The sequence below is a fragment of the Peromyscus leucopus genome, chromosome 11 (genome assembly GCF_004664715.2).
Source record: "Peromyscus leucopus breed LL Stock chromosome 11, UCI_PerLeu_2.1, whole genome shotgun sequence".
Classification (NCBI taxonomy): domain Eukaryota; kingdom Metazoa; phylum Chordata; class Mammalia; order Rodentia; family Cricetidae; genus Peromyscus; species Peromyscus leucopus.
The window spans coordinates 57,016,675-57,040,683 of NC_051072.1; the positions used below are offsets into that span (position 1 = coordinate 57,016,675).

The following is a 24,009-nucleotide window of genomic DNA, read 5'->3' on the forward strand; positions in this document are numbered from 1 at the left end:
TATAAATTAACACATTGCTCATACTGACTAAATCTATAATCTACACAAGAGGAATTTTCTAAGTCCTTAACTGGACCAAAGCTGTTTAAGAACTTGACTTCTTCCTACCTGCTTCCTCTATGGCCTTTAATAATGCTGACAATGAAAATTCCTAAGTTTATTTCAAAAACAATTTCTATATTCTGTGGTTTCACCCTAGGAGTCAAATGTCCACGGAGCTAGTTTGATTTACAATACCTGCTGGACTAGGCATGATGGGCGTTCCTGGTGGCCCTCCACCTCCTGGAGGACCCTAAATAATTACACAAAATTTCAGTAAAAATAAAGCAGTTCATTAAACACCGTAAGGAAAAGCAGAAAAAGGTTATACTTATCTCAATAATAATCCAATTTTGAAATACAAAGCAAATATATTTCCTCTGTAATTTATTTTCTTTGATTCACAATCAACTCAATATTATGCAAAACATAATTTAGCTTAACTATGTTGAGACTGTTTTGACAAGTTTCCAAAAACAATAAGCCTGTAATACTGGTTTATTATTCATGACTTAATCACATCACCTATAATGAGGTTAAGAAGAAACCACTTAATAGGGCCTTTACAAATCAACAAAATAGGAATAATTCACGTGTACTTTAATTGTTTGCTGTAATTTTCTTACACTCTGTGTCACTAGCTTTTACTAACACTACAAAGACATCCGATCGAGAGCATTTAAGAGATACCCATTTAGAGATCCACATTACAGACCCACTAAAGCTACTTCTTTTCTCTGTCAGCTTCAGCTGTAACACCGAGAGCTCCACACGTTAGCTATCAATTCAGTGGGAAATGAGACATGATCCTCACTAATGGTGCAGGCTATGGAGGCTGCAGCTCTACAACCACTGACTGGGCAGGAGTGAATCTGCCCTTAATTCTGACAACCAATCGCACATGCTAGGCAATGAGCTTAAGAATTCTCCAGGTACCCTATGTAAAATGTCAAATGAACTCTCAAGTGGCTTAAATCTTGACTTTATTCTGAGTGCATACATACAGCCTACCAATTACTTCAAATAATATACATATGTCCCACTAAGTAAACAACTACAATTTATTTTAAAATAAATGTATATAATTTCATAAAAACTTATCAGGCTTATTAAGTGATTTTAAGAGTGTTTATTCTAATTTATTTCCTTTGTTTCATTCAAATTGTGTCAAGAATTGGACTCCTCTGGCTGGAACAGCGCAGAGGAACATTAAACACAAAGAACAGAGGTCCGGAGAGCAGCGTGTGCTTTTCACTATGTTAATAAAGCAGTGTTTCTGTAGGGGGTTAAAATGCTCATTGATTTTCTTCTGTGTCCTCCATTTACTGCACTGCAGTTGCCCATAACCTCTGAAAATTACTTTAGGAAAGAAAGGCTTCCGATGTTACCATTTTATCCTTGCTTCTCTGTTAATATTTTCTCCTAAATTTTATAAAAATCTATCCCTTATGGTGGTCTCTGGATGAACGAGAATCATAAAAGAGGTGATGCCAAAGGATTATTTGTGAATATAAAAGAGATGGTCCAAACTCACTGGCTTCAGGTCTACATGAACACTGAGAAATGTTACTATGTATTAGGTTGTAACAAGGAAACAGGTTTTTCAGCTTCTAGGAATAGACAAAACCTAAAAGACCCTTCCAAATTATTACTTTATTCTGTAGTCTGATCCACTTTGTGGTTGGGATAAAGTTTAATGTTTCCTTATCCTTTATGTGTGGTGAGCAGGCCTGAAGAGGGGGTGTGTACATTATTCTTATGGAGAACTGCAAATTCAAGCATATTGTTGTGTAACTGGGAATGACTCTCTTCATGATTGGATAGAGAGTATTGTAGTGGCTCCCAGAAACATATGCCAAAGTCAAACCGAGTACTCAAGGCAATTCTAGCCAGACTGATAACTGTTTCACTAATGAACATCAACATATGTATTGAGGTTGGCAGATGAAACAACTCAAGATGTTCACTTCTTGGTCAATACACAAGGGTTCTTCTTAACATCTGGGCAACAATTTCTTGCCCAAATAAAATGTAACATCAATTCTTATGAGCAAACAAACCCAAATGTACTTACTACATAATTCCCAGGAGATGCTGAGGAGTACGGTATCTGAAACATGAGCAGAACAGAAACAAATATTTTCATTTCATGTGACTGCAAGAGATTGAATTAAATAAATTGACTTCTCTTTTATCAAGTTTAAAATGCATCACAAAGTATAATAAAACATAAAGAAATTTCCATCTGTGTAAGTGCAAAAAAAATCTAAGCAATTATAATATTATATTGAACTCACAAGAAAATGTAGATTTCAGTCAAGAGGAACTTGAAACTATAGCTTCAAATTATATTGGCTTAAGTCAGTTGTATCCACTGTGTAGTACTAATGAGATAGTCTATAAATAGAAAGATGTATACTTGTACAGCTAACACCAGGAGACCAGAAGATTTCAGATTAGTATCCTGTACAGATAAAACTTCTAATTTATGCAAAATTTAAAGACATTTACTGCTACTTTCGTGCACTGCATGTTGATTCTCACATTCCCTGCTTAGTTAGTGTTAAAACAATGCAATAAATTCCAAGGAATTTGCTAACTACAATGACCAAAGGCTGATAATCTGTGAGGACCAGATCCAAACAACGAATTTCCTTTCTCTTCAAATGAAGGCCCTCCTGAAAGTTTCAGGCAAGAGAGCTACTAATTCATAGTGCTCTGATGAAGGAAGTGAATAATTCAAAACATACTTTAAAATAAACACCTAAGTGTGAGTGTTAATAGGAAATTAAACATTTTCTTTTTTAACAAGTCCACTTGCATGACACAGCCATATGCTTTATTCCGAGAAAAGGCAGTAATCTGTCTCCCCAGACTGAGCTAGTGAAGTCCAGAAGACCTTCTGAGAGGCGAACATGCTGATTCCTTTCTCTGATGGCCCCAAACCTGCCATAACAATGCAGTAATATGAAATCACAAAGAAGGAAGTCTACACACCACAATTTTCCCCTTAAAATACTTGATGGTTTTGTAACTATTTAATAGTAGGCTTTCTCCTCACTGTTTGGTGTCCTTGTTTTCTACAAGCACAGAACACATGTTGCCTGAGCCTCTACTTCAGTGTGTGTGAGAGGGTTGATGGAGCCCGAGCGCCCACAGCTAGCGCAGTTACCAGTCTCTGGTGAAGGGGATCACTTCCCCTGAGAACTAAGGTCTCTCCAGCATTAAACCTGGCCTCCAGTCAGTAAATGCATGACTTTGCTTTCTTGTGTCCTCTTCATGATCTACCCAGCCTTTTCAATGCATTGCTTTAAATACACACATTTGCCCCCTCTGAACTGCCAACATTCTCTTGGTCCCTGGAATGCATTTCATCTCCCTGTCTTCAGCTCCTAGTCAGTGTTTTCTTACTCTGATATTGTCTGGCACAACAATCTAATCATCTTTTAGCTATATATTATTCACAATATAGTATATTCCTGAATTCTGTGATATATTGCTCTCTCCCTTCCCTTTTTGAAAGTTCAGAACATCAGTAGCGAGATCTGGAAAATTCCTTTGCCTGACCTCTTTCTTACTACTCATGGTTACAAAACTTATCCTGTATTCCTGTCAGATTATTTTTTTTATTACTTTCATCTTTTCTTAGTCAATTAGTTGTTTTTTTTTTTTTTTTTTTTTTTTTTTTGGTTTTTCCAGACAGGGTTTCTCTGCATAGCTTTGCGCCTTTCCTGGAGCTCACCTGGTAGCCTAGGCTGGCCTCGAACTCACAGAGATCCGCCTAGCTCTGCCTCCTGAGTGCTGGGATTAAAGGCGTGCGCCACCACCGCCCGGCTAGTTGTTTTGTTTATAAACTAAATTACCTCTACATTCTCCTATACTCTGTAGTTTATTTCTCAAATATCTTAAGTTTATTCTTCCAAACATTGGTTCCTATTTCTTTGATCATCTGCTAGTTAGTTTCTGTTTTACAAGAGCTTTCATGGAGGAAGGCACAAAGCCAGGATGACAAGATTACAAATACAATCACACTCCATAACATGTTAGTTACATGCTACATGCTCTGTACGAACATCTTCCCATTTTCTGGTCCAGCCTTTGCAAAACCCCTGACGGCTAAGTGATGAGCACATAAACTTAGTCAACTTTAGGAGGAAGGAAAATTCTTGACCTGTAGTATTCATCCAGTTCTTTGTATAAATATTCTCATTTGTTAGATATCAAGTTACGAAAGGAGTTCCACACACAGTTCATGAAATTACTGAATGAAAAACAAATTCTGAAATTTGGACTTATTTTTCTCTCTTGTGAGCTGGCCTTTAGAGCTATTATGTCTTCCTGAGTAGATACTCTGCCCTCCTGCCATACATTAAACCATCATTTTCAGGTGGGCATGCCACTGTTTAGAGATTTGAAATTACACCTATTATACTCGAGAGAAAAAGACAAGAATCTTCTGTTAGTTTCCCAGGACAGTACCTCCAGCCTTTCTATCCACCAACTCTCCATGATTCCTTCACATGGTGAAATAGAACTACCACTTTTAAATACTTTACAAATTGTTATCTTGCTGTGGGATGGTCTGTATGTCAAATGTGTTGCTATGATTGGTCAATAAATAAACACTGATTGGCCAGTGGCCAGGCAGGAAGTATAGGCGGGACTAACCGAGAGGAGAATCGAGAGAACAGGAAGGCGGAGGGAGACACTGCCAGCTGCCGCCATGACAAGCAGCATGTGAAGATGCCGGTAAGCCATGAGCCACGTGGCAAGGTATAGATTTATAGAAATGGATTAATTTAAGATGTAAGAACTAGATAGCTAGAAGCCTGAGCCATTAGGCCAACCAGTTTAAATAATATAAGTGTCTGTGTGTTTATTTTATAAGTGGGTTGTCGGACTGCGGGGGCTTGGTGGGACCTGGAGAGAAAACTCTCCAGCTACATTATCTCATCTAGCTGTTGAATTTATTTCCATCTCTGTCTGGACAAGCTCTTCTATTTTAGCTTATATCAACTATTTCTATATTCTAATCTTTAGTTTTCTGATTGTACTTCAGCCTGTGGGTTCCTAACCCTGACACATAACAGAACCGCCACTCCTGAAGGCTGCCAGCAAGATGGGACAGCACAGTGTAAAAGACATACATCACATCAAAAGAGACAGCAATACTATGTGAGTATAGTGGGCCTGTTTATGAGCTGGAGACCTGGGGATGCACAGAAGAAGGTAGGTGTGACATGAGACAGATGAGGAGAACTGACGGGGGAAAAGGAATGTGAGATCACACAGCACATTCCGGGGATGTCAGGCAATTTTTTTATGGCAGATACACTGTAGGACTTATGTACTGAACAGGAATGAGTGCATGCTATCAAAAATAAACGGTTTTCCAAGCCAGTAAGCAGCATTCCTCCATGGCCTCTGCATCAGCTCCTACCTCCAGGTTCCTTCCCTGTTTGAGTTCCTGTCCTGACTTCCTTCTATTATGAACAGTGATATGGAAGTGTAAGCCAAATAAACCCTTTCCTCCCCCCCCAAAAAAAAAAAAAAAAAAAAAATAAAAAAATAAACGGTTTTCTAGACATGTTCAAATGCATGCCTTAGTAAGGTGACTCTATAGGGACCACAAGGAAAGTGACTCCAAGTGGACCACTGCAACATTTCAGCCAAGAGATGACAAGGGGAGTTGTGAATAATGTGACCACAGTAAACAGGATTGGAGAGTTGGGAATCATTTCACAAATTAATTGAAAGGACACAATGACAAATGGCTCATAATTACATTACAGAGGATCCAATGTGCTCTTCTGAATTCCATGGGCTTCTGTATGTTCTTACATATAGTCAGGAACACACACACACACACACACACACACACACACACACACACACACCACACACCACACACAAACACACCACACACTCACTAATAAATGTTTTAAAACATGTTAAAATGAAGACACAGTTGATAAGTAAGATCTCAGAGTCAGAGGGTCAGACTCATCTAGCTACAAAAATCTGATGAAGAAAATTAAGGGTCAAATATGTTGCATGACTAAGCCAGAAGGGAATTCTGCGTCTTAACACTCCTGATGGTGGTGGTATGAATAAGGGCTCAAGCAGTAATGCTGCATTGAAAAGGATCGCCATCGTTCCAGTTATACCTTTCTCCAGTAGGGAAGTCTACAATGATGTTGTAAGTACTGATGAGCTATAGTTGGGCAGCACAACGTCATGCATTGTGCCAATGGAAAGTAGGAACCAGTTTTTAGTGTTTTTTTTTTTTAATTAAAAAATGTATTGTAGTGTAAAAAAAATGGCCCGTATGGTTAGTCATATTTTTCCTTAAAGGAATTCCCTCCATTTGCTTTTTCATATGCAATCAGAGAACTGATTAATAGAATGCCATACTAAACATCTGGTGTTGTGTCTATCCCTTTCATACTTTCCAGTTAACTGGACTTTCCTTATCTTGACTAGACACGGGTTGCACAGGCTCAGGAGTAGGCATGTGATGTAGGCAGGACATATTTATCCCCTCTGTTTCATGAAGGAGCACATGACTCAAGACAAGCAAATATAGTTCAGTTAGAGTTATTTCTAATTCCTTTCCTTACCTGGTAAGTGGCATTCTTTTATGTTCAACTAGAAGCTACAGACATAAAGATCTGGGGTGACACACAGCCTTTGTGTGTTCTAAGGGGACAGAGATAAGGAAAAAAGAAGGCACATTTTTCTGAACTCGTGGAACCTGAATCAGATTTAAATCAGGATTTTTAGAAGAAAAAAATATTAAGGATTGGGGAGGGGGCTGGAGGAATAATGAAAAAGGTAGAATAGATATGACAGACGAACAAATGCATGTGAGAACAGAGATCCCCATCAATTTGTACAATTGATACATGTTAATAACTATCATGAAAAGTAAATGGACAGGGAGTTTTCAGGATGAACTAGCCTTTGCTCTAGTAAAAAGTCAACTGTTAGAGAAGGAAAGAAAACATTTAAAAATATCCATTTGGTGACCAACTCAGTGGGAAAAGAAAAGATTCAGGTAAGAATCACTAATAGATGCCAAAAATGGCTGCTGAGGAGAAGGAAGGAAAAGAACATTCACCACAAGTTCAAGTATGATTTCACATGGATCTTTCTAGAGGAAAAACAGTAATTTTAGTGTAATAGACAGCAGCTTAGCCAAGCAATCCAAACTAAGGTGACCAGAGATGAGGCAGGTTCACCAGGAGCCTCCTGCAACAGTGTTCTGAAGAAAACACAAGGCTCCTCCCACCGCAGCCTGGCAGTGAAAACAAGCTACAGGACCTTCTAAACAACTGGTCAGTCAGCACAACACAACTGCAGGTAACAGAGACGGCCATGGGGGCGGGGGCGGATCCAGAGGAAAAGCACCAGACACGTGGCCGATGAGTGGCATAAAGGTATTATTTAGACAACTGGACAGAGTCAAGTCAGATCTGTAGATTAGAAAGCAGTGTTAACCAGGGTTAGTGCTGTGATTCTGAGCACTGTTTTTGCAGCTATGAAAGATGATATCTTATGTTTAGGAGACACACTGAAACACAACAGGAAAAAATGCTGAGAGAATGAATCCCGGAGCAAATGTGGTAAGCTCAGCACTGGGGTACTGGAGCAGGGGCATGGAATTCTTAGATTCTTTCAAAATAATGGGGAGAAGGTCGAGCATATGGAAAAAGATAAAACACCGAAAGCCTCTTTAATATGCTGCCCTGAGCAGGCAGACACATACTGCACTGCTATCAGCTGAAAGGCATCTGTCATAGTAAATATGTACAGAAAGTCCAAGGAACTTGGAATTCAAAATAACACAGATGAGTCATCACTGCAAAATAATCAACTGTGTCTGGGGGGACGTCCCTGTAACGCCTCTCACTGCTTCACAGAAGCCCCTCTCCTCTACAAGGCCACCCACTCTGCAGTTTCTCCTTGGGCTCTTCACCCTGTGAGAGGAGTATTTTCTCTCTGTATGCTTAGGAGGATGACTTCCTTCTCTTTCTGGGGAAACCCCACACATCCCCCACTATTTGCCCGATGCCCTTTGAGTTGGGAGTAGATATTTCTGTCTGTGGCATGCATGTACAGAAAGGATCACCTTCAATCTTCACCTGTCTAAATCATACTGGCCAGATGCACATTCAAGACTGATCATGGACAGTGGGTTGTGCACATTTCCACTCCTGTTTCTAGTATTTCCTGGGGTCTAAAATGATTTTGAGCTACTGATCTGATGAGCACACCAATGGTACTTGGGTGAATCCTCAAGAGATGGGGCCCTCACAACTGAAATTCAACAGAATAAGGGATTTGCTTCTCATCTCTGCTTCTATTAAATACACTTCAATCGGATAATACACTACCAGGCACAACACAGCTGTTTCTCTAGCACCTCCCCAAATGCCATGCATGGTCCTCAGTGGCTCTAGGCTACACTCTCAGGTACGTATGGAAAGGTGCTGATGGACACGGAGTGTGAGTTATTATCTGCCTAGAGTGGATGGCTGTGTGGACACTAAGCTTAAGGTGGAGTACAGGCTTCACTTTTCTATTTAGTTTCATCAATCATGGAGGAAACAGGGATTTTTTTCTAGACCCTGGTACTAGGAAGACTGTTACCTAGAAACAGTTTAATGGGTACTTTAATAGGACAAAAACGATGTGTTTGGGCTGCATGTCAGATGCCATTTCAAAGTGAAATCCTGAATAAACTAATTAAGGCAAGGAGGAAGAAGCAAAGAAAAAAAAGACTCCTAAGGCACAGAGGCAACTGAAAGCCCGGGGAAGAAGTGATCCACATTACAATATAATCTGGCAAAATACTATTTGTCAAAGGCTTGCTGAACAGTTCACTGAGGGCCCAAGTAGAAGCAACAGCTCTCCCTTTACCTGAAATAATTAGTAAAGGTCATGACTACTAAAACCCAAAGAAAATAAGGTAATACAAAACTCATTATTTCCTCTAAAACATGAATGATTTAATTAGCTGAAAGGAAATTTGGCTTTTGCTGTAGAACAACACTGGATCTATGATTATTTTCCCATACTTCACACACCCTGCTTCTCACTTCTTGACGTTTTCAATTAATCTGGAGTATTAGCTGCATTTCAGACTTACTTAGCACTCGGGCAGTCGGCGGCGACTGGAAGGAAGCACCCGTGCACAGCCCGCAAGCCGCGTGCATCTCTTCTTGCTTAGCGCTCAGGAACTTCGTCCATGGAGTTCAGTCTGCGGCCCTCACTGCACCCTTAACCTGGCTGGCTGTGTACAGTGTACACACTATGCTAATGTATAAAGCAGGCTTCTCTCACACACTGAAATGCTTATGATTTCAAAAATGAAGAAATCATCTCCAGGATCATAAAACTAAAGTCATTCAGTTTAAAACCTGATAGCTTAATTTGCAACCTGAGCATATATTTCTGTGACCTCATTAAGAGAAAAAAAATGCATTAAACCACTGCCACAAAAAATATAAGAAAAATTCCCAGGATGTCAGATACATAGATGAGCAGGGATGGCAATTTAGCTAATAGGCACTAGGCAAATGTGCACCTGGTAGGTATGATAAACACAACTCACAATCATAGTAATTCAGTTTCCTCTAATTGAGACGCATCTTATCTGGCAACTTAATGATCTTGTAGCTACTCCAGAAGATCCAGCCTTATGATAAGTAGAGACTGCTATACACACTATTGTATTACTCACTGTTTCTGTCTTTACTTTTGAAGATCTAGTAACTGACAGAGAACACATTTACAGAAGGAAATGAAAAAAAAATTACAAAATTTCAAAAATTAGATACGTTTTTAAAAGAATATAAACAAACCTATATTTTTGAGTAACTTCTTTAAACGCATAAAACAACTGTGTCTTGTGAAGCTCTCCAAAGCAATAGTCTTTTCACTGCTAAATGTTACAAAGTGCAAAATATATATACTCACTGAATTGGCATTTGTTGGGTTTGGCCAAGGTCTACCACCACCTGGACCCCTACAAAATGATATGACAGATTACATTTCAACGTGTGCCTAAATAGTTCCACAGTAAGTAAAGAACAAGGCAAAAAAACATTAATGTTTGTAATTCAGTTACTACACATGGTTCTAGTTAAGCACCAAAATCACTTTTTAGTCATCTTAATAGTTTTTCCTTGAATAAGAAAAAAAATATTTCGTGAAACAGTTTCATGTACAGCTAGTTTAATATTATTTATTTTTATAAACAAGACATGGAAATTACCATAGCAGTCTATATATGCTCCTAAATGATTTTTTTTTTTTTACCAGTTTTGGAGTAAAAGAGATAAAATACAGATAAATATAATCCAATACAGCAGTAAGAACCACCTGTGTATCATTCAAAATGATTTTATAAAGTATCTACATAAATGATTATTGTCACATTATAAATAAGCACTATCTAAACTTGCCTCCTTAAAAATTATATTAAAGTAGGTTACATGTCTTTTTTTTTTTTTTCTGGAGCTGAGGACCGAACCCAGGGCCTTGCGCTTGCTAGGCAAGAGCTCTACCACTGAGCTCAATCCCCAACCCCTAAAGTATCAGCTAGTGCTAATGATGACTTAGTTAGTGTTAGCCTCATGGCCAATACCATTATAACATAAGGCTGCCACTGAATTACTAATGTAAGTACTGCGGTTTGCCAGAAGAGAATGTAGGCTTTAAATGGGCATGTGAATCACAGTTGTACAGATATAAAAATTCATACTTCATGATTTTAGTTGAAGATAGTAGAGAGAACAAGTCTTGAAATGAAAGGAGATAATCTATACCAATATATTACTTTATTTTAGAATTCATGAGAATGTTTTATATTTCATAGCCTATAAACAAAATTAATGCCCAGTTAATTAAATCAGAGTCATATACTTGGGATGTGGTATTAAATACATTTGAATAAATATTGTTTTATGAGAAGCAGACTATTTTCAACTTTCTTTGATTAATTATAGAAAGTTCTCTTTATACTCACTAAGGCAATAAAATTTTCTAGTTTTAAAGTTCCCTTGAATCTATGAATCTTAAATGTAAAGTAATAAACATTAAACAAAGACACTGTCCTAGTTATCTTGCTTGGACTCATTACAACTGTTTGAGATTTAGTCTGGTATTCATAGGGTGTAAACAGAGGGATATGGCATAAATCCCTCCTTCGGCTCTGTTCCAAGTGCCCTAAGGAGAATTCTCCCCTTGAGGTGATATTGATGGTAAGAACGACAGTGGTAACGACAATTTTACAACTGATTACTGAACACTTTTCAAAGATGATTTTACATCTAGGATTCAGTGTCCTGATGGACATAAAATGATGCGAAACAGGATGCATGTTGATCAAGTGAAATGCTTGAGTAGGAAGATTAGCCAGAGTCTGTCTGGTGCTAAATATAACACAGTGAAGAAGCTGGGCAACCTAGAAAACAGTCAAATCATGGGAAACTTGAACTGCACTGATGATACATAGTTAATTGTCTTCTAACTTTGACTATGACCCGTGAAGAACTGTAGGAACTGGTCTCACAACGTGGCTCAGTGGGTGAAGAAGTTTGCTGCCCAGCCTCCTATCCTGAGCTCTGTCCCCAGAACCCACATGGAGAAGGTGAGAACAGCTTCCTCAAAGCTGCCCTCCAACCTCTCCACACATACTGTGGCATGTGCATCCCTGACAAAGTCAATGCAATTTCTTTTAAAGGATTGTATGAATAAGGTATATAAAATAAGATATTTAACTTAAAGTTGTCTACTATTAAATTAGAAGCTAAATTAAAAGTCAGAAATTTTTATTTAGTTAAATAACATAAATTCAGAGTTAAACTTATTCTAGGTAACATCATTTCTATTGTTTATACTACTCTAGTCCCAGAATTCTGTACTTCACATCAACTTCATTTGAACATTATAGGAATGGAATTACATATGAACTCACACAAACACACTGTGAGAGTTCCACAGACAGCACTGGAGCCAATGCCTAGTGGTTTAAAGATCAACTAAGTTAGTCGATCATGTCCGCTTCTGCTGGAGCTGCAAGACTACCAAGAAGCTGATCCAACAACTGTAAGCATGATTCTTATAAACACTAGGGGATGAGCCCTTTTTAGAAGCAAAGAAGAAGAAAACGTGACAGATGTACGTGTTTTGGGTTAGCATCTATTATGATGGGCTGTTGGAATTATGACTACCAAGGAGATAATTCTCCTTTGGAATTCACTCATTTAAATAACCCACTGAACAGTCCCTTCCGGAAGCCCTGGGATCTTTGCAGCTCCTTGCTTCTATAAATGGCTACAAGGCTGAGGAGCAGTGTTCCAGGGCAGGGCTTGTAAATTTTACATCACTTAATATTGGGTGTTTACTTGTTACAGAAATGCTGAAAACCCACTTTGAATGTTCAGGACAAACTACTATGCAGTTTGTTCCAAGTATAAAAACAGAAGTGTCAAGTTCCCACCACCATAAGCCTTTTTTCCCCCAATGTTTTTTTGTGATCAATTTCTACTGTTTGTTTGTTTGAGACAGGTTGTCTCTGTTTAACAGCCCTGGTTATCCTGGAATTGGCATCGTAGACCAGGCTGGCTTTGAACTCACAGGGACCCACCAGCCTCTGCCTGCTTCCCTGAGCTGGGATTAAAGGCATGCGCTACCACAGCCCAGCAACCAATTTCTATATATGAACTTCCATTAATGGGATTAACAAAATTTGTGTTGTGAATGTTTAATTTTGCAATTAAAAGTTCTAGTGGCTGGTCAGAACACAGTATTGAATCACTGGGGGGCCAGGACTGGCTTTTATTTCACTGTCCTTATATTCTCCTGGCAAATGAGAGGAATGAAGAAACATTCTGAGTATCTGGCAAGCCTGTCCTTGCTCCTAACCCATTTGAAAGTGGAGCTTGAGGGAACACCATGTCCTATCTTTCAAAATTTCAGTAGCCCGACAGTGTTCTCTTTTTCTTTTTTCTTTAAAAATGTCATGGAGAGAGTTATGGGTGCCATTTAAAAAGCCCCTCTTTGGAGGGGGTGTCACACATTTGTGTTAAAGATTATATATAATGAATTTTAATTCAATGTACTTTACAAGTGTGATGAGGTTATGGTGTATCTCTTGTTCTAGTCCACTCTGATTTGCAGGGATACCAGCAATGCAATGATTACCCTCTTCGACTAGAATGTGATTAACCAGAAAGTTTCCCTGCCATAGGAAAGCATTTATTGTGCCTAAATCTATATGTGCTTTTTTTTCATTGTCTCTGAGAGAATCCCAATTTACTAAAAATGAAAAGAATTACAGAAGACTCCAAAATAAAGGGAAAGTAATAAAAAAATGAGAATAAGCATGTACGTCTTCATTCTCTTTAATAACTAGACTTCATATCAACAGTGGACTCTCATATAAGAGAAAATATTTCAAACTATCTAAGAATATGTAAGAAGGCTAAATATCCAAAAAAAAAAAATCCTACTAAGAATTTCAGCCACATTTTTCATCTTAATGGTCTAGGGATTAAGAGTACTCATATGTGAATGCTTAAGCACATATATCAGAAGGAACTAGGTAATTTTAAGTAATTATTTGAGTCTCTTAAATCATATAAAAATAAAATTTTATTATGTACCAGCAAAATCAGGTTTACCTCAAGTTGGCCGTGTGGTTAATTATTACACAGAGTACTATATTGTTTCATATTATATATGTCCTTATCACTTGTAACAACTTGATTGAGCATAATATTACAATTTTATTGAAATATATTGACTTTTAAAGTGAGACTCTAAATTAAGTTTCATGTATTTTCTAGCCTACTGTTAAGAGCTCCAGCTTTTAACATAAGTACAAAATACCATTCAACCCTCTGGAGCAACTGCTAATAAAGGGTGAGCCTGTGAGGAGTTCAAGAGCTAGACTTCATGTCTATCCATTTTTATTTCAAAGGCAAAAAGACGTTATAGGGCAATTTGACCTACTTTTCTCCCTGTTCCGTTAGTTTTGAGTCTGGCTGGTATCCACTTATTAACCTATTTTCAGTTTTAGTAAAAATTGCATCCTATGAAAATGGTTTCAGAAGCTTAAAAAATCCTGCATACATCAAAAGAGCTTATTTCACAGTATGTCTTCATGCCACTGGATGACAGAGAGTTGTTTCATTTAATACGTAAGGAGCTAAAAACAGGCAGATGGGAAGTAAAGTTGAGGATCCTCAAGCCCACATGAACACAGTAATCACTTCTGATGAGCTTCCTTTAGGCCCCATCACCCTGGTGATCGTCTGGTGAGTTCATAAATGTCATTAGCAAGATCTAGTGTATACATGCCTTCAAGCGATGGTTGGAGAATGCAAAATAAATTAAAAATATCTTAGCAAATTGCACTGCAACATAAACAAACTGGAAAGGTCATTCCAGTAATACCAACATCTTCAGTTTATCTCTTACCCAGTTACATCTTGAGTTTTCAAAGAGAACCAATCCTGTACTATGAAGTTCTTTAACACAGGATATCACCACAGAGAAGTCTTTTGTGTTGAAAGTGATCCCAGTAATGCAAATGTAGATATATGTTTATGAGACTAACTCACCGTCAGCTCCCACAAAGAACTTATCAACATGACTAAGAATTCTCATTTATTAACTTCTGTAGAATTAGTACATGGTTCTGGTATCTGCATCTCTTCATAGTGTCATATAGATTTCATATGAAATCTATACATAATTATTAAAAAGAAACAGACTTAAAAGTTGTGAATTTATGGTACCTAAAATGCAAAAAGAATTTGAAAGTTTCATGAAAAGAAGAAAAACATGATAGTAAGTCATGAAAATGAAGTAAAAAATTGCACTCATGTTTAGCTCATTTTCATACAGTAAAGACATTGAGGTACTTAAATTGCTTTACAAATTTGTGTAATTTCAGAAGACAGAAAACAGAATACTTCACTAAACAGAGTAATAAGCATTTTGCTTACATGTTCATTGCAGGCATTCCGGGGCCACCTAAAGCATTCAGTGGGGGTCTCATTGCACCTCCATAGTTCTGTAATGATAACCAAGGGTCAGACTACCACAAAACAAAAAAACAAAACCAAAGAGGAGGGGGAAAGAAAGGAGAGCAGGTTAATGACTTCCCTACGTAACTCCTGACTGGATAAGGCCTGTGTAATTCATTCTCTGAAGGGTCCACTCTGGTATTTTTGCTTCTATTTTAACAACTACTTTGGTTCATGCCATTTAAAAATTCTATGAATATGGACAATCATTGGATCATGTTAAATGATCAAGATATGATGAAAATTACAACATTTAGCATATCTTTTATTAATTACCTAATATCTATACATTAGTTACTTTTTCAAATAAACATTTTATAAGTCCAAAATTCTGTTTTTAGATAAACTATTAATTCAACAGGTTTGAAATTATTAGATAAGAACAATTACATGAAGTCTGAAAACTGAACAAGTAAACTAAGCCCCAAAATGCTGACAAGCATTCATAGACAAAGAGATCCAACATGGGCATGTGCTATTATAACACTGAAACTATATGAGAACTAAAGCATACTGAAAATACGCATGCATGAATTATGTGGCTCAGTGAACCTCAGGCAATACCTATTGTGTGCATTAAAGGAGATGAAAGCAGTTTAATGCTTTAGTATGCATATCATATTAGCTTACTAGTTGACAATAAGGGTCAAAGGTTGCTGTGGGATGTTCTGTGTGTTAAATGTGTTGCTCTGATTGGGTAATAAATAAAACACTGATTGGCTAGTAGCCAGGCAGGAAGTATAGGTAGGACAAGGAGAGAGGAGAATTTGGGGAACAGGAAGGCTGAGGCAGAGAGAGACACTTCCAGCTGCCACCATGACAAGCAAGATGTAAAGTACTGGTAAGTCACGAGCCACATGGCAACTTATAGACTAATAGAAATGGGTTAATTTAAGATATAAGAACTAGATAACAAGAAGCCTGCTGCAGCCATACAGTTTGTAAGCAATATAAGTCTCTGTGCGTTTTGTTTACTCGGTTGGGTCTGAGCAGCTGTGGGACTGGCAGGTGAGAGAGATTTGTCCTGACCATGGGCCAGGCAGGACTGGCGAAAACTCTAGCTACAAAAGGTTACTTTCTGATTATCATGTTAATACATTGGGCACTGTCGAGGAGGACTTTCACATTTGGTTTTCTGATGCTAATCTCTCTCCTCTCCAGTCTTGTGTTCCAGTTACACTGCTGGTTCCTTTGCTTTGCTCACTCTTTAAATATTACTTTTCCCCACATTGTAGCTACAGCATCATTTGCAATAAATATACATTCATGGGTAATCTTATTCGCTACAATCTGTTCAAACACTGCTTATACACTAGGACTCTGAATCTATTTAATCATGTGTCTCTGTGTGCCTGAATTATGCTGAACTCCACAGTGGTAGGTTCTGCCTGGCTGCCATCTCATGCTCGGCACATAGAAATAATGATCATCTGCTTGTGCTTAAGTTCTTTATAGTTTCTCCTCCTTTAGTACTTTGGCATCACCTGCCACATAATAAACCATGCTAGGAATTTCTAGAAGTTCCTGGATAGCCTTTCTTTTTTAAACATTTCCTATCTGATCACCTGCCAGGGTCTGTTGGCGGCAGCAGGGAAAGCTCCTGCACGGTGCTCTACTTCCTACTGTGAAGACGGTGGCACCGTCTTAACTGGTTTCTGTTCTACTCTTGCTTGATCCCAATTTATTCTGTATACTTCCTCGAGCAATTTTGTTTCTAAACCACAGTATTACCCATGCCAGTTAAAAGATATGACCCAGATTACCCATCAAATAAGCCTAAACTCCTGAATACATCCCCATAAACGCAATCCCAGGCCAGCCTCAGCCTATGCTTTCTGCCTTCATTTCTATATTTCTAGCCTACTTAACTTTTCCAAATTAAAGAAACTACACTTTCACAGTCATGTTGTCTCATCTACAGGAACACTTGGAGGAGGTGTTAAGAGGACAAGGAAATGAATCAATGAGAAAGGTCTGTTAATCCAGACAGAATGACATACTTGATAAGAGAAATCCCCAGCTACCTGCTACTGTCATTGTTGATTCACTTTCACTTTAAGGAAATATTTACACTCAAGTGTGTGAGCTGTAGGAGAATCATTCTAGCCACATAAGTCATCAGGTGAAATGGCAGCCAACCGTCTTCATCTTTGGGTGAAGCATGGGAGTAGTAGGGGTAGTAATTAGCAAGGGATTTCAGAGCCAAAAGTCTTAGAAATGAAAACTATACATGGTAAAGGAAGGCAGAGATTCATTCTGGGACAGCTGGCCACTTTTCTCCTTATTTGTGAGTTTTAGAGAATCTAATAGTCCACGATGTCCCTCAGAGCTTTGGGCACAGAAAGGCATTAGCTTGGGCATCTACTGCCTTAGCATTACAGCTTCTGTAACACACTGCCTTTGGGAGCCAGGGGCTTTCCACAGAGTCTGGTTGGCCTTGGGCTTGCAATCCTCCTGCCCCAGCCTTTGGAGTTCAGGGATTACAGATGTGTACCACAGCAGCCACTCCTTCATATGGGACAACAATTCTCTTAACCTTATTTTCCTTACCTGCACAGCAATAATATTAATTTCCATGTAGACTTTTCACAGGACAAAATGAAATATAAACTATCCGAGTGCTTAATGAATTAAAATATGGCACTTGCTACTCAAAACCTGTAGCTATTTTAATTCTTTTTCAAGGATGTTAATACAATGTAATGCGCCCCCTTTGCTCCACTCCCACGTAGCCTCAACTCTAAAGCATCACTTCTCTGTTCATGTGATGACCCGCTGAGTTATTACATAAGGGCTCCATGTTTTGTTTTCTAGGCATTTGGTATTGGATAATAACTTTTCTAAATGCAGCTGCATTTTCTGCTCAACAACATGCACCTTGAAGACAGAAATCCTATTTTATTAATCTTTTTATGCTCAATGGTCAAGTAAGATGTCTGATACACAGTAGGCCTTCAATAAATGATGAGCTAATTAAATTGAATTGTCACAGAAAGTGAGGGATTATCCAGTATAATACATGATTTTTGTGACTAATATTCCCAATCACAAAGAACTCAGGAAGAAAAGAAAGGAAAAAAAAAAAAAGGCTTTCCACGTGGCTCAACAAAGGCAGAATGGGATGAGCTCATAGAGAATCTCTGAACCTTAGCGCTGGTGGCCACTGTCTATTCCTTCCAGGCTAATCTCTTAGTGCTGGTGGCCACTGTCTAGTCCATCTGGGCTAATCTCTTAGCCCTGGTGGCCACTGTCTAGTCCATCTGGGCTAATCTCTTAGTGCTGGTGGCCACTGTCTAGTCCATTGGGCTAATCTCTTAGAGCTGGTGGCCACTGTCTATTCCATCCGGGCGAATCTGTCTTCCAATGCAATGTGCCTCACAAAAAGGTGTTCAGACTCTGTCTGCTAGGAAACTTTAAAATGTCTTTCCTTGATTGGACTGTTTATTTATTAGGAAGTGTTATCCTGCAGTAAGTTGAACTCTACAATTTAGGCTGAATTTAAATATATGGAATCAGTTTATTTTCTATATGCGAGCTATACATTCTCATCTCCCATTCATCCACCCCAACTACATGATTTTTAGATGTTACTTGTATGTTGCTTATTTACCCTTCAAGGTTCTAGAGAAAATTAAAATAGCTGTGTAACTTAAGAGGCTATTTCCATGAGCCCCATGGGATTTGCTTTTTTTTTTTTTTTTTAAAGAAACAGGTTAGCTAAGTGACTATCACAAAAATAAAGAGAAAACAATTTCAAACATTGTATCAGAAGACCTTTTTTCCCTCTGATTAAATAATTTTGCTTTTCTGTTTAAAGTATATTGGTAATAATTTAAAAATCACTTGCAGTTGCTGTCCTTAGATTGAAAACATATTATAAATATGCCTTGACTTGGGTTAAGAGTTTATTTCTTCACCCATACAATACACATTAACCAACCACATAGTCACTCTGTTCTGTCTACACCTGCTTAACACACAGTCCTCAAGAACCATTATGCTAAGTATATTTCTCTGTTTCAGACTTAAGTTGTTACCAGAAATGACTATCTCATTTTATTACACATGCCTTAAGGTAAAAAAAAAAAAAAAAAACAACAAAACTCAGAAGTGGTATTTATGGAAAAATTAGGGAGACTGGTCAATGGCACAGGCCTTTAGTCCTAGTACTCTGGGGATTCAGAGGCAGGAGGATTTCTGAGTTCAAGGTCAGTCTGGTCTACAGAATGATTTCCATGCCAGCCAAGGCTACACAGTGAGACCTTGTCTCAAGCAAAACAAGCATGCATGTATATTTTGTCTGTGCATAAAGCTACAAACACCATTCCAGAGCCTGTTTCTACAATACAGGTATAGAGACAGGACAGTTTACCTTTGAGTGGCAGCTATGTGGTAAAATGTCTGTTGTAGGGATTGTTTTCATCATCTTTCAGGAAATGAAGCTTTTTTTTTCCTTGATGCACACATTTCATATGAAAGGTGGTATGTGTGACTATGTAATGAGATTCCTGCCATTCCAAATGATTTTACTTAAACTTTCTCTCCTATCCATTCATGAGCATAGCTCTTGCTTTTGTTTAAATGCATGGTCTTTATGACAAATTTTCATCAATTCCTTTTGTGTGGTGTAACTTTTATGGTTATTGTTAGTGTTTCTGGTTTCTGAGATAAATTTATACCAGGACACTTTATTTCCTTCATACTAACAGAAATAGATATAAAAGATACTGCTAATACAAATAGAAAAAAATACACTACAATCTGGCTTTGCAGAGGAAGTATTCACATTGACATAATAAACAGTGACTAAAAGTCATCACAAGAGTTTAGTAGCCAGAAGTAAGTTTTTATTCTCTCGTAATTTTTTTATGATATAAAATATACAGTTATTTATAACATAAAGCATAGAACCTAGTGTAATTTTAATTTCAGAATTTTATAGTGAGATCTACATGTCCAATGCAGTCAGCCCGAGAGGTCTCTCAATACTCCAGTGCATATGCTAACAGCCAGAAAACAATGGCCCCTTATTAGGAGGCAGCAGCCACGCTCTCAGGCTGATTATTTACCTGTGGTCCTAAGGGCACCATTCCTCTCGGAGGAGTCATTCTCTGCATTGGTCCACCCATATTTGGATGTCCTAAAGGAAGTATGACGAGATTAGCAATGGATCAGCAATGAGCACCATGAGACCAGTTCCCGTCTTGAGGGTAGAACCATGCCATATCTGAGCATTGCCACCAACGTGTTTCGACTTTTGTAACCACAATTTTCAGCTCTGGCTATCAGCTATCCCACACCCTCTATTGCTTTCTTGGCTGAAACTTTCTTCCTTCTCTGTGTTGAATACTTCTCTCACAGCCTTTGATCTTCTTTCCTTAGGACAGTATTTCCTGTACTACATACAGCCTTCGCTGTCCATGGTCCCTAAGTATCTCCAAGGAAGGAAGAGGTTATTGGGACCCTTGAACTAATGAAGTCAGGTGTCACTTTGTCCTCTTCCTGTCTATCAACACTAAGTCCTCTATCTGAAAAAGGCAGAGGAACTGATAAATGTGTTATCCTTCAACTTCCTATGAGTCCAAAGTCATAGACAGACTTTAGACATTTTAATATTCCGTCTCTATGTCAGCAGCTCTAACCTGCTATTGTGCATAATTGAGAATTAGCTGGAAGTAGAAACCATTTAGTATTGTTGCTGTGAAAATGCATCTGGTAAGATGATAGAGCATTTATACCAACGAAGTTCTTCTCAGAGATTCCCTCACAGGCCCAGCACCTCCTCAGTTTCACCTTCCTTTAATCACCTTGTTGTCGGGTCGGGTCCATTCCACTGGGGAGTAATGGCTGACTTCCCGGGACACCGCCAAGTGCCTAGAAATTAGTAAAACAGAAATGAAAAGCAATAGTGTAAATATTTATGAAACATGCGCTTTAAACATTCCCCTTTTAAGTTTCTACAACTACAAATGCATTTGAATCTCTCTCAAGATCTTTCAGTTTCTCATTCATTTTATAAACTTCATCCTTGTACATCCTAAATGTAAGATTTTTGTTGTAAAAGAAATTCTGTTTGGGGCCAGGCAGTGGTGGCACATGCCTTTAATCCCAGCAATGGGAGGCAGAGGCAGGCAAAGAATCTGAGTTTGAGGCCATCTTGGTCTACAGAGTGAGTTCCAGGACAGCCAGGGCTACACAGACAAACCCTGTCTCAGAGAGAGGGGGGGGGGAAGGAGGGAGGGAGGGAGGGAAGAAATTGTTTTATCCAATCTTGTACATAAATATTGTGGAGATAAGTCTACAATAAGCCATCCTATTTCTTCTTTAGTTTAATGGCATCTTCAAAATGTAATTTTATAGGGAAACTGAAATACCTTTCTATAAAGATCTTCTAATTTAACTTAAATTGGAAAAATCTTATCAAATTAAATATTCAAATATTTTTAAAAAGAAATTTAACAACTGTGCACCCAGATTTGGCCAGTTGCCTTAGCTGTTATCATGGCATGTAGCAAGAGCTCTAGTTTCTTTTTTGTTTAATTCTTGGATTTTGTTCTTGTTGCTTCCAAGTCCACCCACTATACACTTACTGTTCTGTCTGTATAGTGTTACTTGTATGTATGATTTCAGACAAGTATTAGATAACCAGTTGGTGTACTCTTCTCCTCTCAAGAACCCGTATGTGGCCACTGATGACATCTTTATGAGTCTGTTTTGGGATCACTTCCTTACAGAATTCTTGGAACAAACTTTACAATCGCATAACTTCATGAACATATGAAGCATTCCTGTATATCACAACCCAGAGTCCTCAGAGGCCAACATTAACCTCTGTCCTACCATCGCCCCCATCATAAATTATCTTCTGGATCTCTTGAGAGCAAGTTGCAGATGGAGTGCCTCATCATCCTACTATTTCAAGTCAGGAAATAGCCTGATACAGCAGCACCTCCACGCCACAGAGCTAACGTAAGTCTTGTCATTTCTCTTATTTCTTTCTGGTACAGGACATCATGGAGCATGTGGTGCCTTGAGCTGCCATGACTCTGCTTTTCTAAGCAGAAACAACTCCTGTTTTTCCTCTCCATGCCAACCCTTCTCTATCAGCCCTCACTGGCTGTAAGGAGAATAATCTGTGTATTTTACAGGGTGACTCTGATATTCTTTTCATGACCTGGACTCAGGTCATGTCTTCTTAACATGAAGGAATATCACAGAGAAGCTTTGATGCTCTTCTTTGTGTACCACATCTGAGGATACAGGATGCCCACTCACCCACTACTGGCCATCCTAGGCTTCATCATCTGATGGTGTTGGTACCTGTTAGATTTCTATATTATAAAGCCATCATCCCCACCCCTGCAACTGATAATTTTTATTATCGGAACTATTCTGATATTGTCAACATCCCATTCCTTACACTCCTTTGTTAGCTTTATCACTAATCCTCAACCACTGAGATGATTACCATACAGAGATACTCCATGCCCATCATTGCCTCTATGTTTCCTGGCTGACATTTAATGCAAGAAAGCCATTATTTACTTATTTACTACTCATGGGTCCTGTTTTATTCAATGGGTTATAATCCTTCAATTATCTGTTCCTTTTGTATGTGTATAGTATATATGTGTATGTGCTTATGTGTATGTGGAGTTGGAGGTTGATATCAGGTGTATTCAAATGCTCTCCACCTTATCTTTTGAGACAAGAATCTTTGCTGAAACTAGAGCTCCCCAGTTACATTGACTTGGGATGGCCATGAGCCCCAGTGATCACTTGGCTCTCTCCCCCAGCACTGGGATTACAGAGGCATGCTGCTATGCCTGCATCTTATGTGGATGCTAGATTTGAGTTCAGGTTTTGAGTATTTTTAACTTTCTGCCATAAAACTCTCCATGTGCACACTGCTTTTTACTTTGGCCTAGCTCTTGGAGCAGCCCCTTCTTAAAGGATCTTGATTCTCTTCATAAGCACAGCACTTAAGCATCATGATCTGGACAACTGGTCTTCTTTCTTGGGTGCAATACCTTTAGACACTTGTAGTGACCAATGAGCTCGAAAAAAATCTATACAGGTGAATAATAAATTCATATGCTATATACATATGCACATCAGATTCACTGCTTATTACGCATTCAATACTCAAGTTCAAATCTGCTGCTACCTTGGTATTATTTTTGTCTCCTATGTAGGCTTGTCAGTATTTTATCCAACAGTAGAAGTGTGGCCTTTACTACTTCAATGTATTTTCTTCTGTAAGTCCTAAGTGTATTTCTTTGCCCAGCATAACTCTTCTTCCAACCACACTTCCAGGTACTGCAGAGTGGCCCTGGTGCAGCCCCGGGCATTCTTGTGACGATGGAGGACACTGACAGCAAGAGCAATAAAAACTACGTAATACAAACATTTAACTGACTCAACAACACACTTCTGAATGAACAGTGTGGGTCATTAAAGAACTCGGAGAGGAAATTAACAATTCTTATAGTCAGATGACAGCACAATAAATACACCATTCTTTGATCCACAGCCAAGGCAGCCCCAAGAGAAAGTTTACAGACATAGGGGCTCCTATTACAAAACTAGAGACATCTCAAATAAACAACCTAATGATGTATTCAAAATTCTGGAAAAATAAGAAGTCAATCTCAAACCTGGCAGATGGAAAGAAATAATAAAAAATAAGACAAAAATTAATGAAATAAAGATTAAAAGAGCACACAAAATCAATCAAAGAGTCAGTTCTTTGAAAAAGTTAGTAATGTTGACAAACCCTTAGCTAAACTGGCAAAAAGAAAGAGAAAAAAGACCCACATTAAGGCTACATGTAACAAACCTATAACTAGTATTATACCAAAATCAAAAA

At 38.4% G+C, this 24,009-nt stretch overlaps 1 protein-coding gene across 4 annotated transcripts in view; it reads right to left on the minus strand.

Moving 5' to 3' along the window:
* The window catches only part of Ssbp2 (single stranded DNA binding protein 2), a 264,312-nt gene that overhangs the window by 21,439 nt on the left and 218,864 nt on the right, over positions 1 to 24,009 (minus strand). For 2 of the 4 annotated variants that reach the window (XM_028891032.2, XM_028891030.2), the window contains 6 exons: positions 20,948 to 21,014; positions 20,210 to 20,280; positions 15,060 to 15,151; positions 10,021 to 10,069; positions 2,114 to 2,149; positions 238 to 292 (listed from right to left, as the gene is read on the minus strand). In XM_028891032.2, coding sequence (XP_028746865.1) covers positions 238 to 292; positions 2,114 to 2,149; positions 10,021 to 10,069; positions 15,060 to 15,151; positions 20,210 to 20,280; positions 20,948 to 21,014 — 370 coding nt within the window. The remainder of the gene's footprint in view (positions 1 to 237; positions 293 to 2,113; positions 2,150 to 10,020; positions 10,070 to 15,059; positions 15,152 to 20,209; positions 20,281 to 20,947; positions 21,015 to 24,009) is intronic. The other 2 variants (XM_028891033.2, XM_028891031.2) reach the window with 1 other exon arrangement.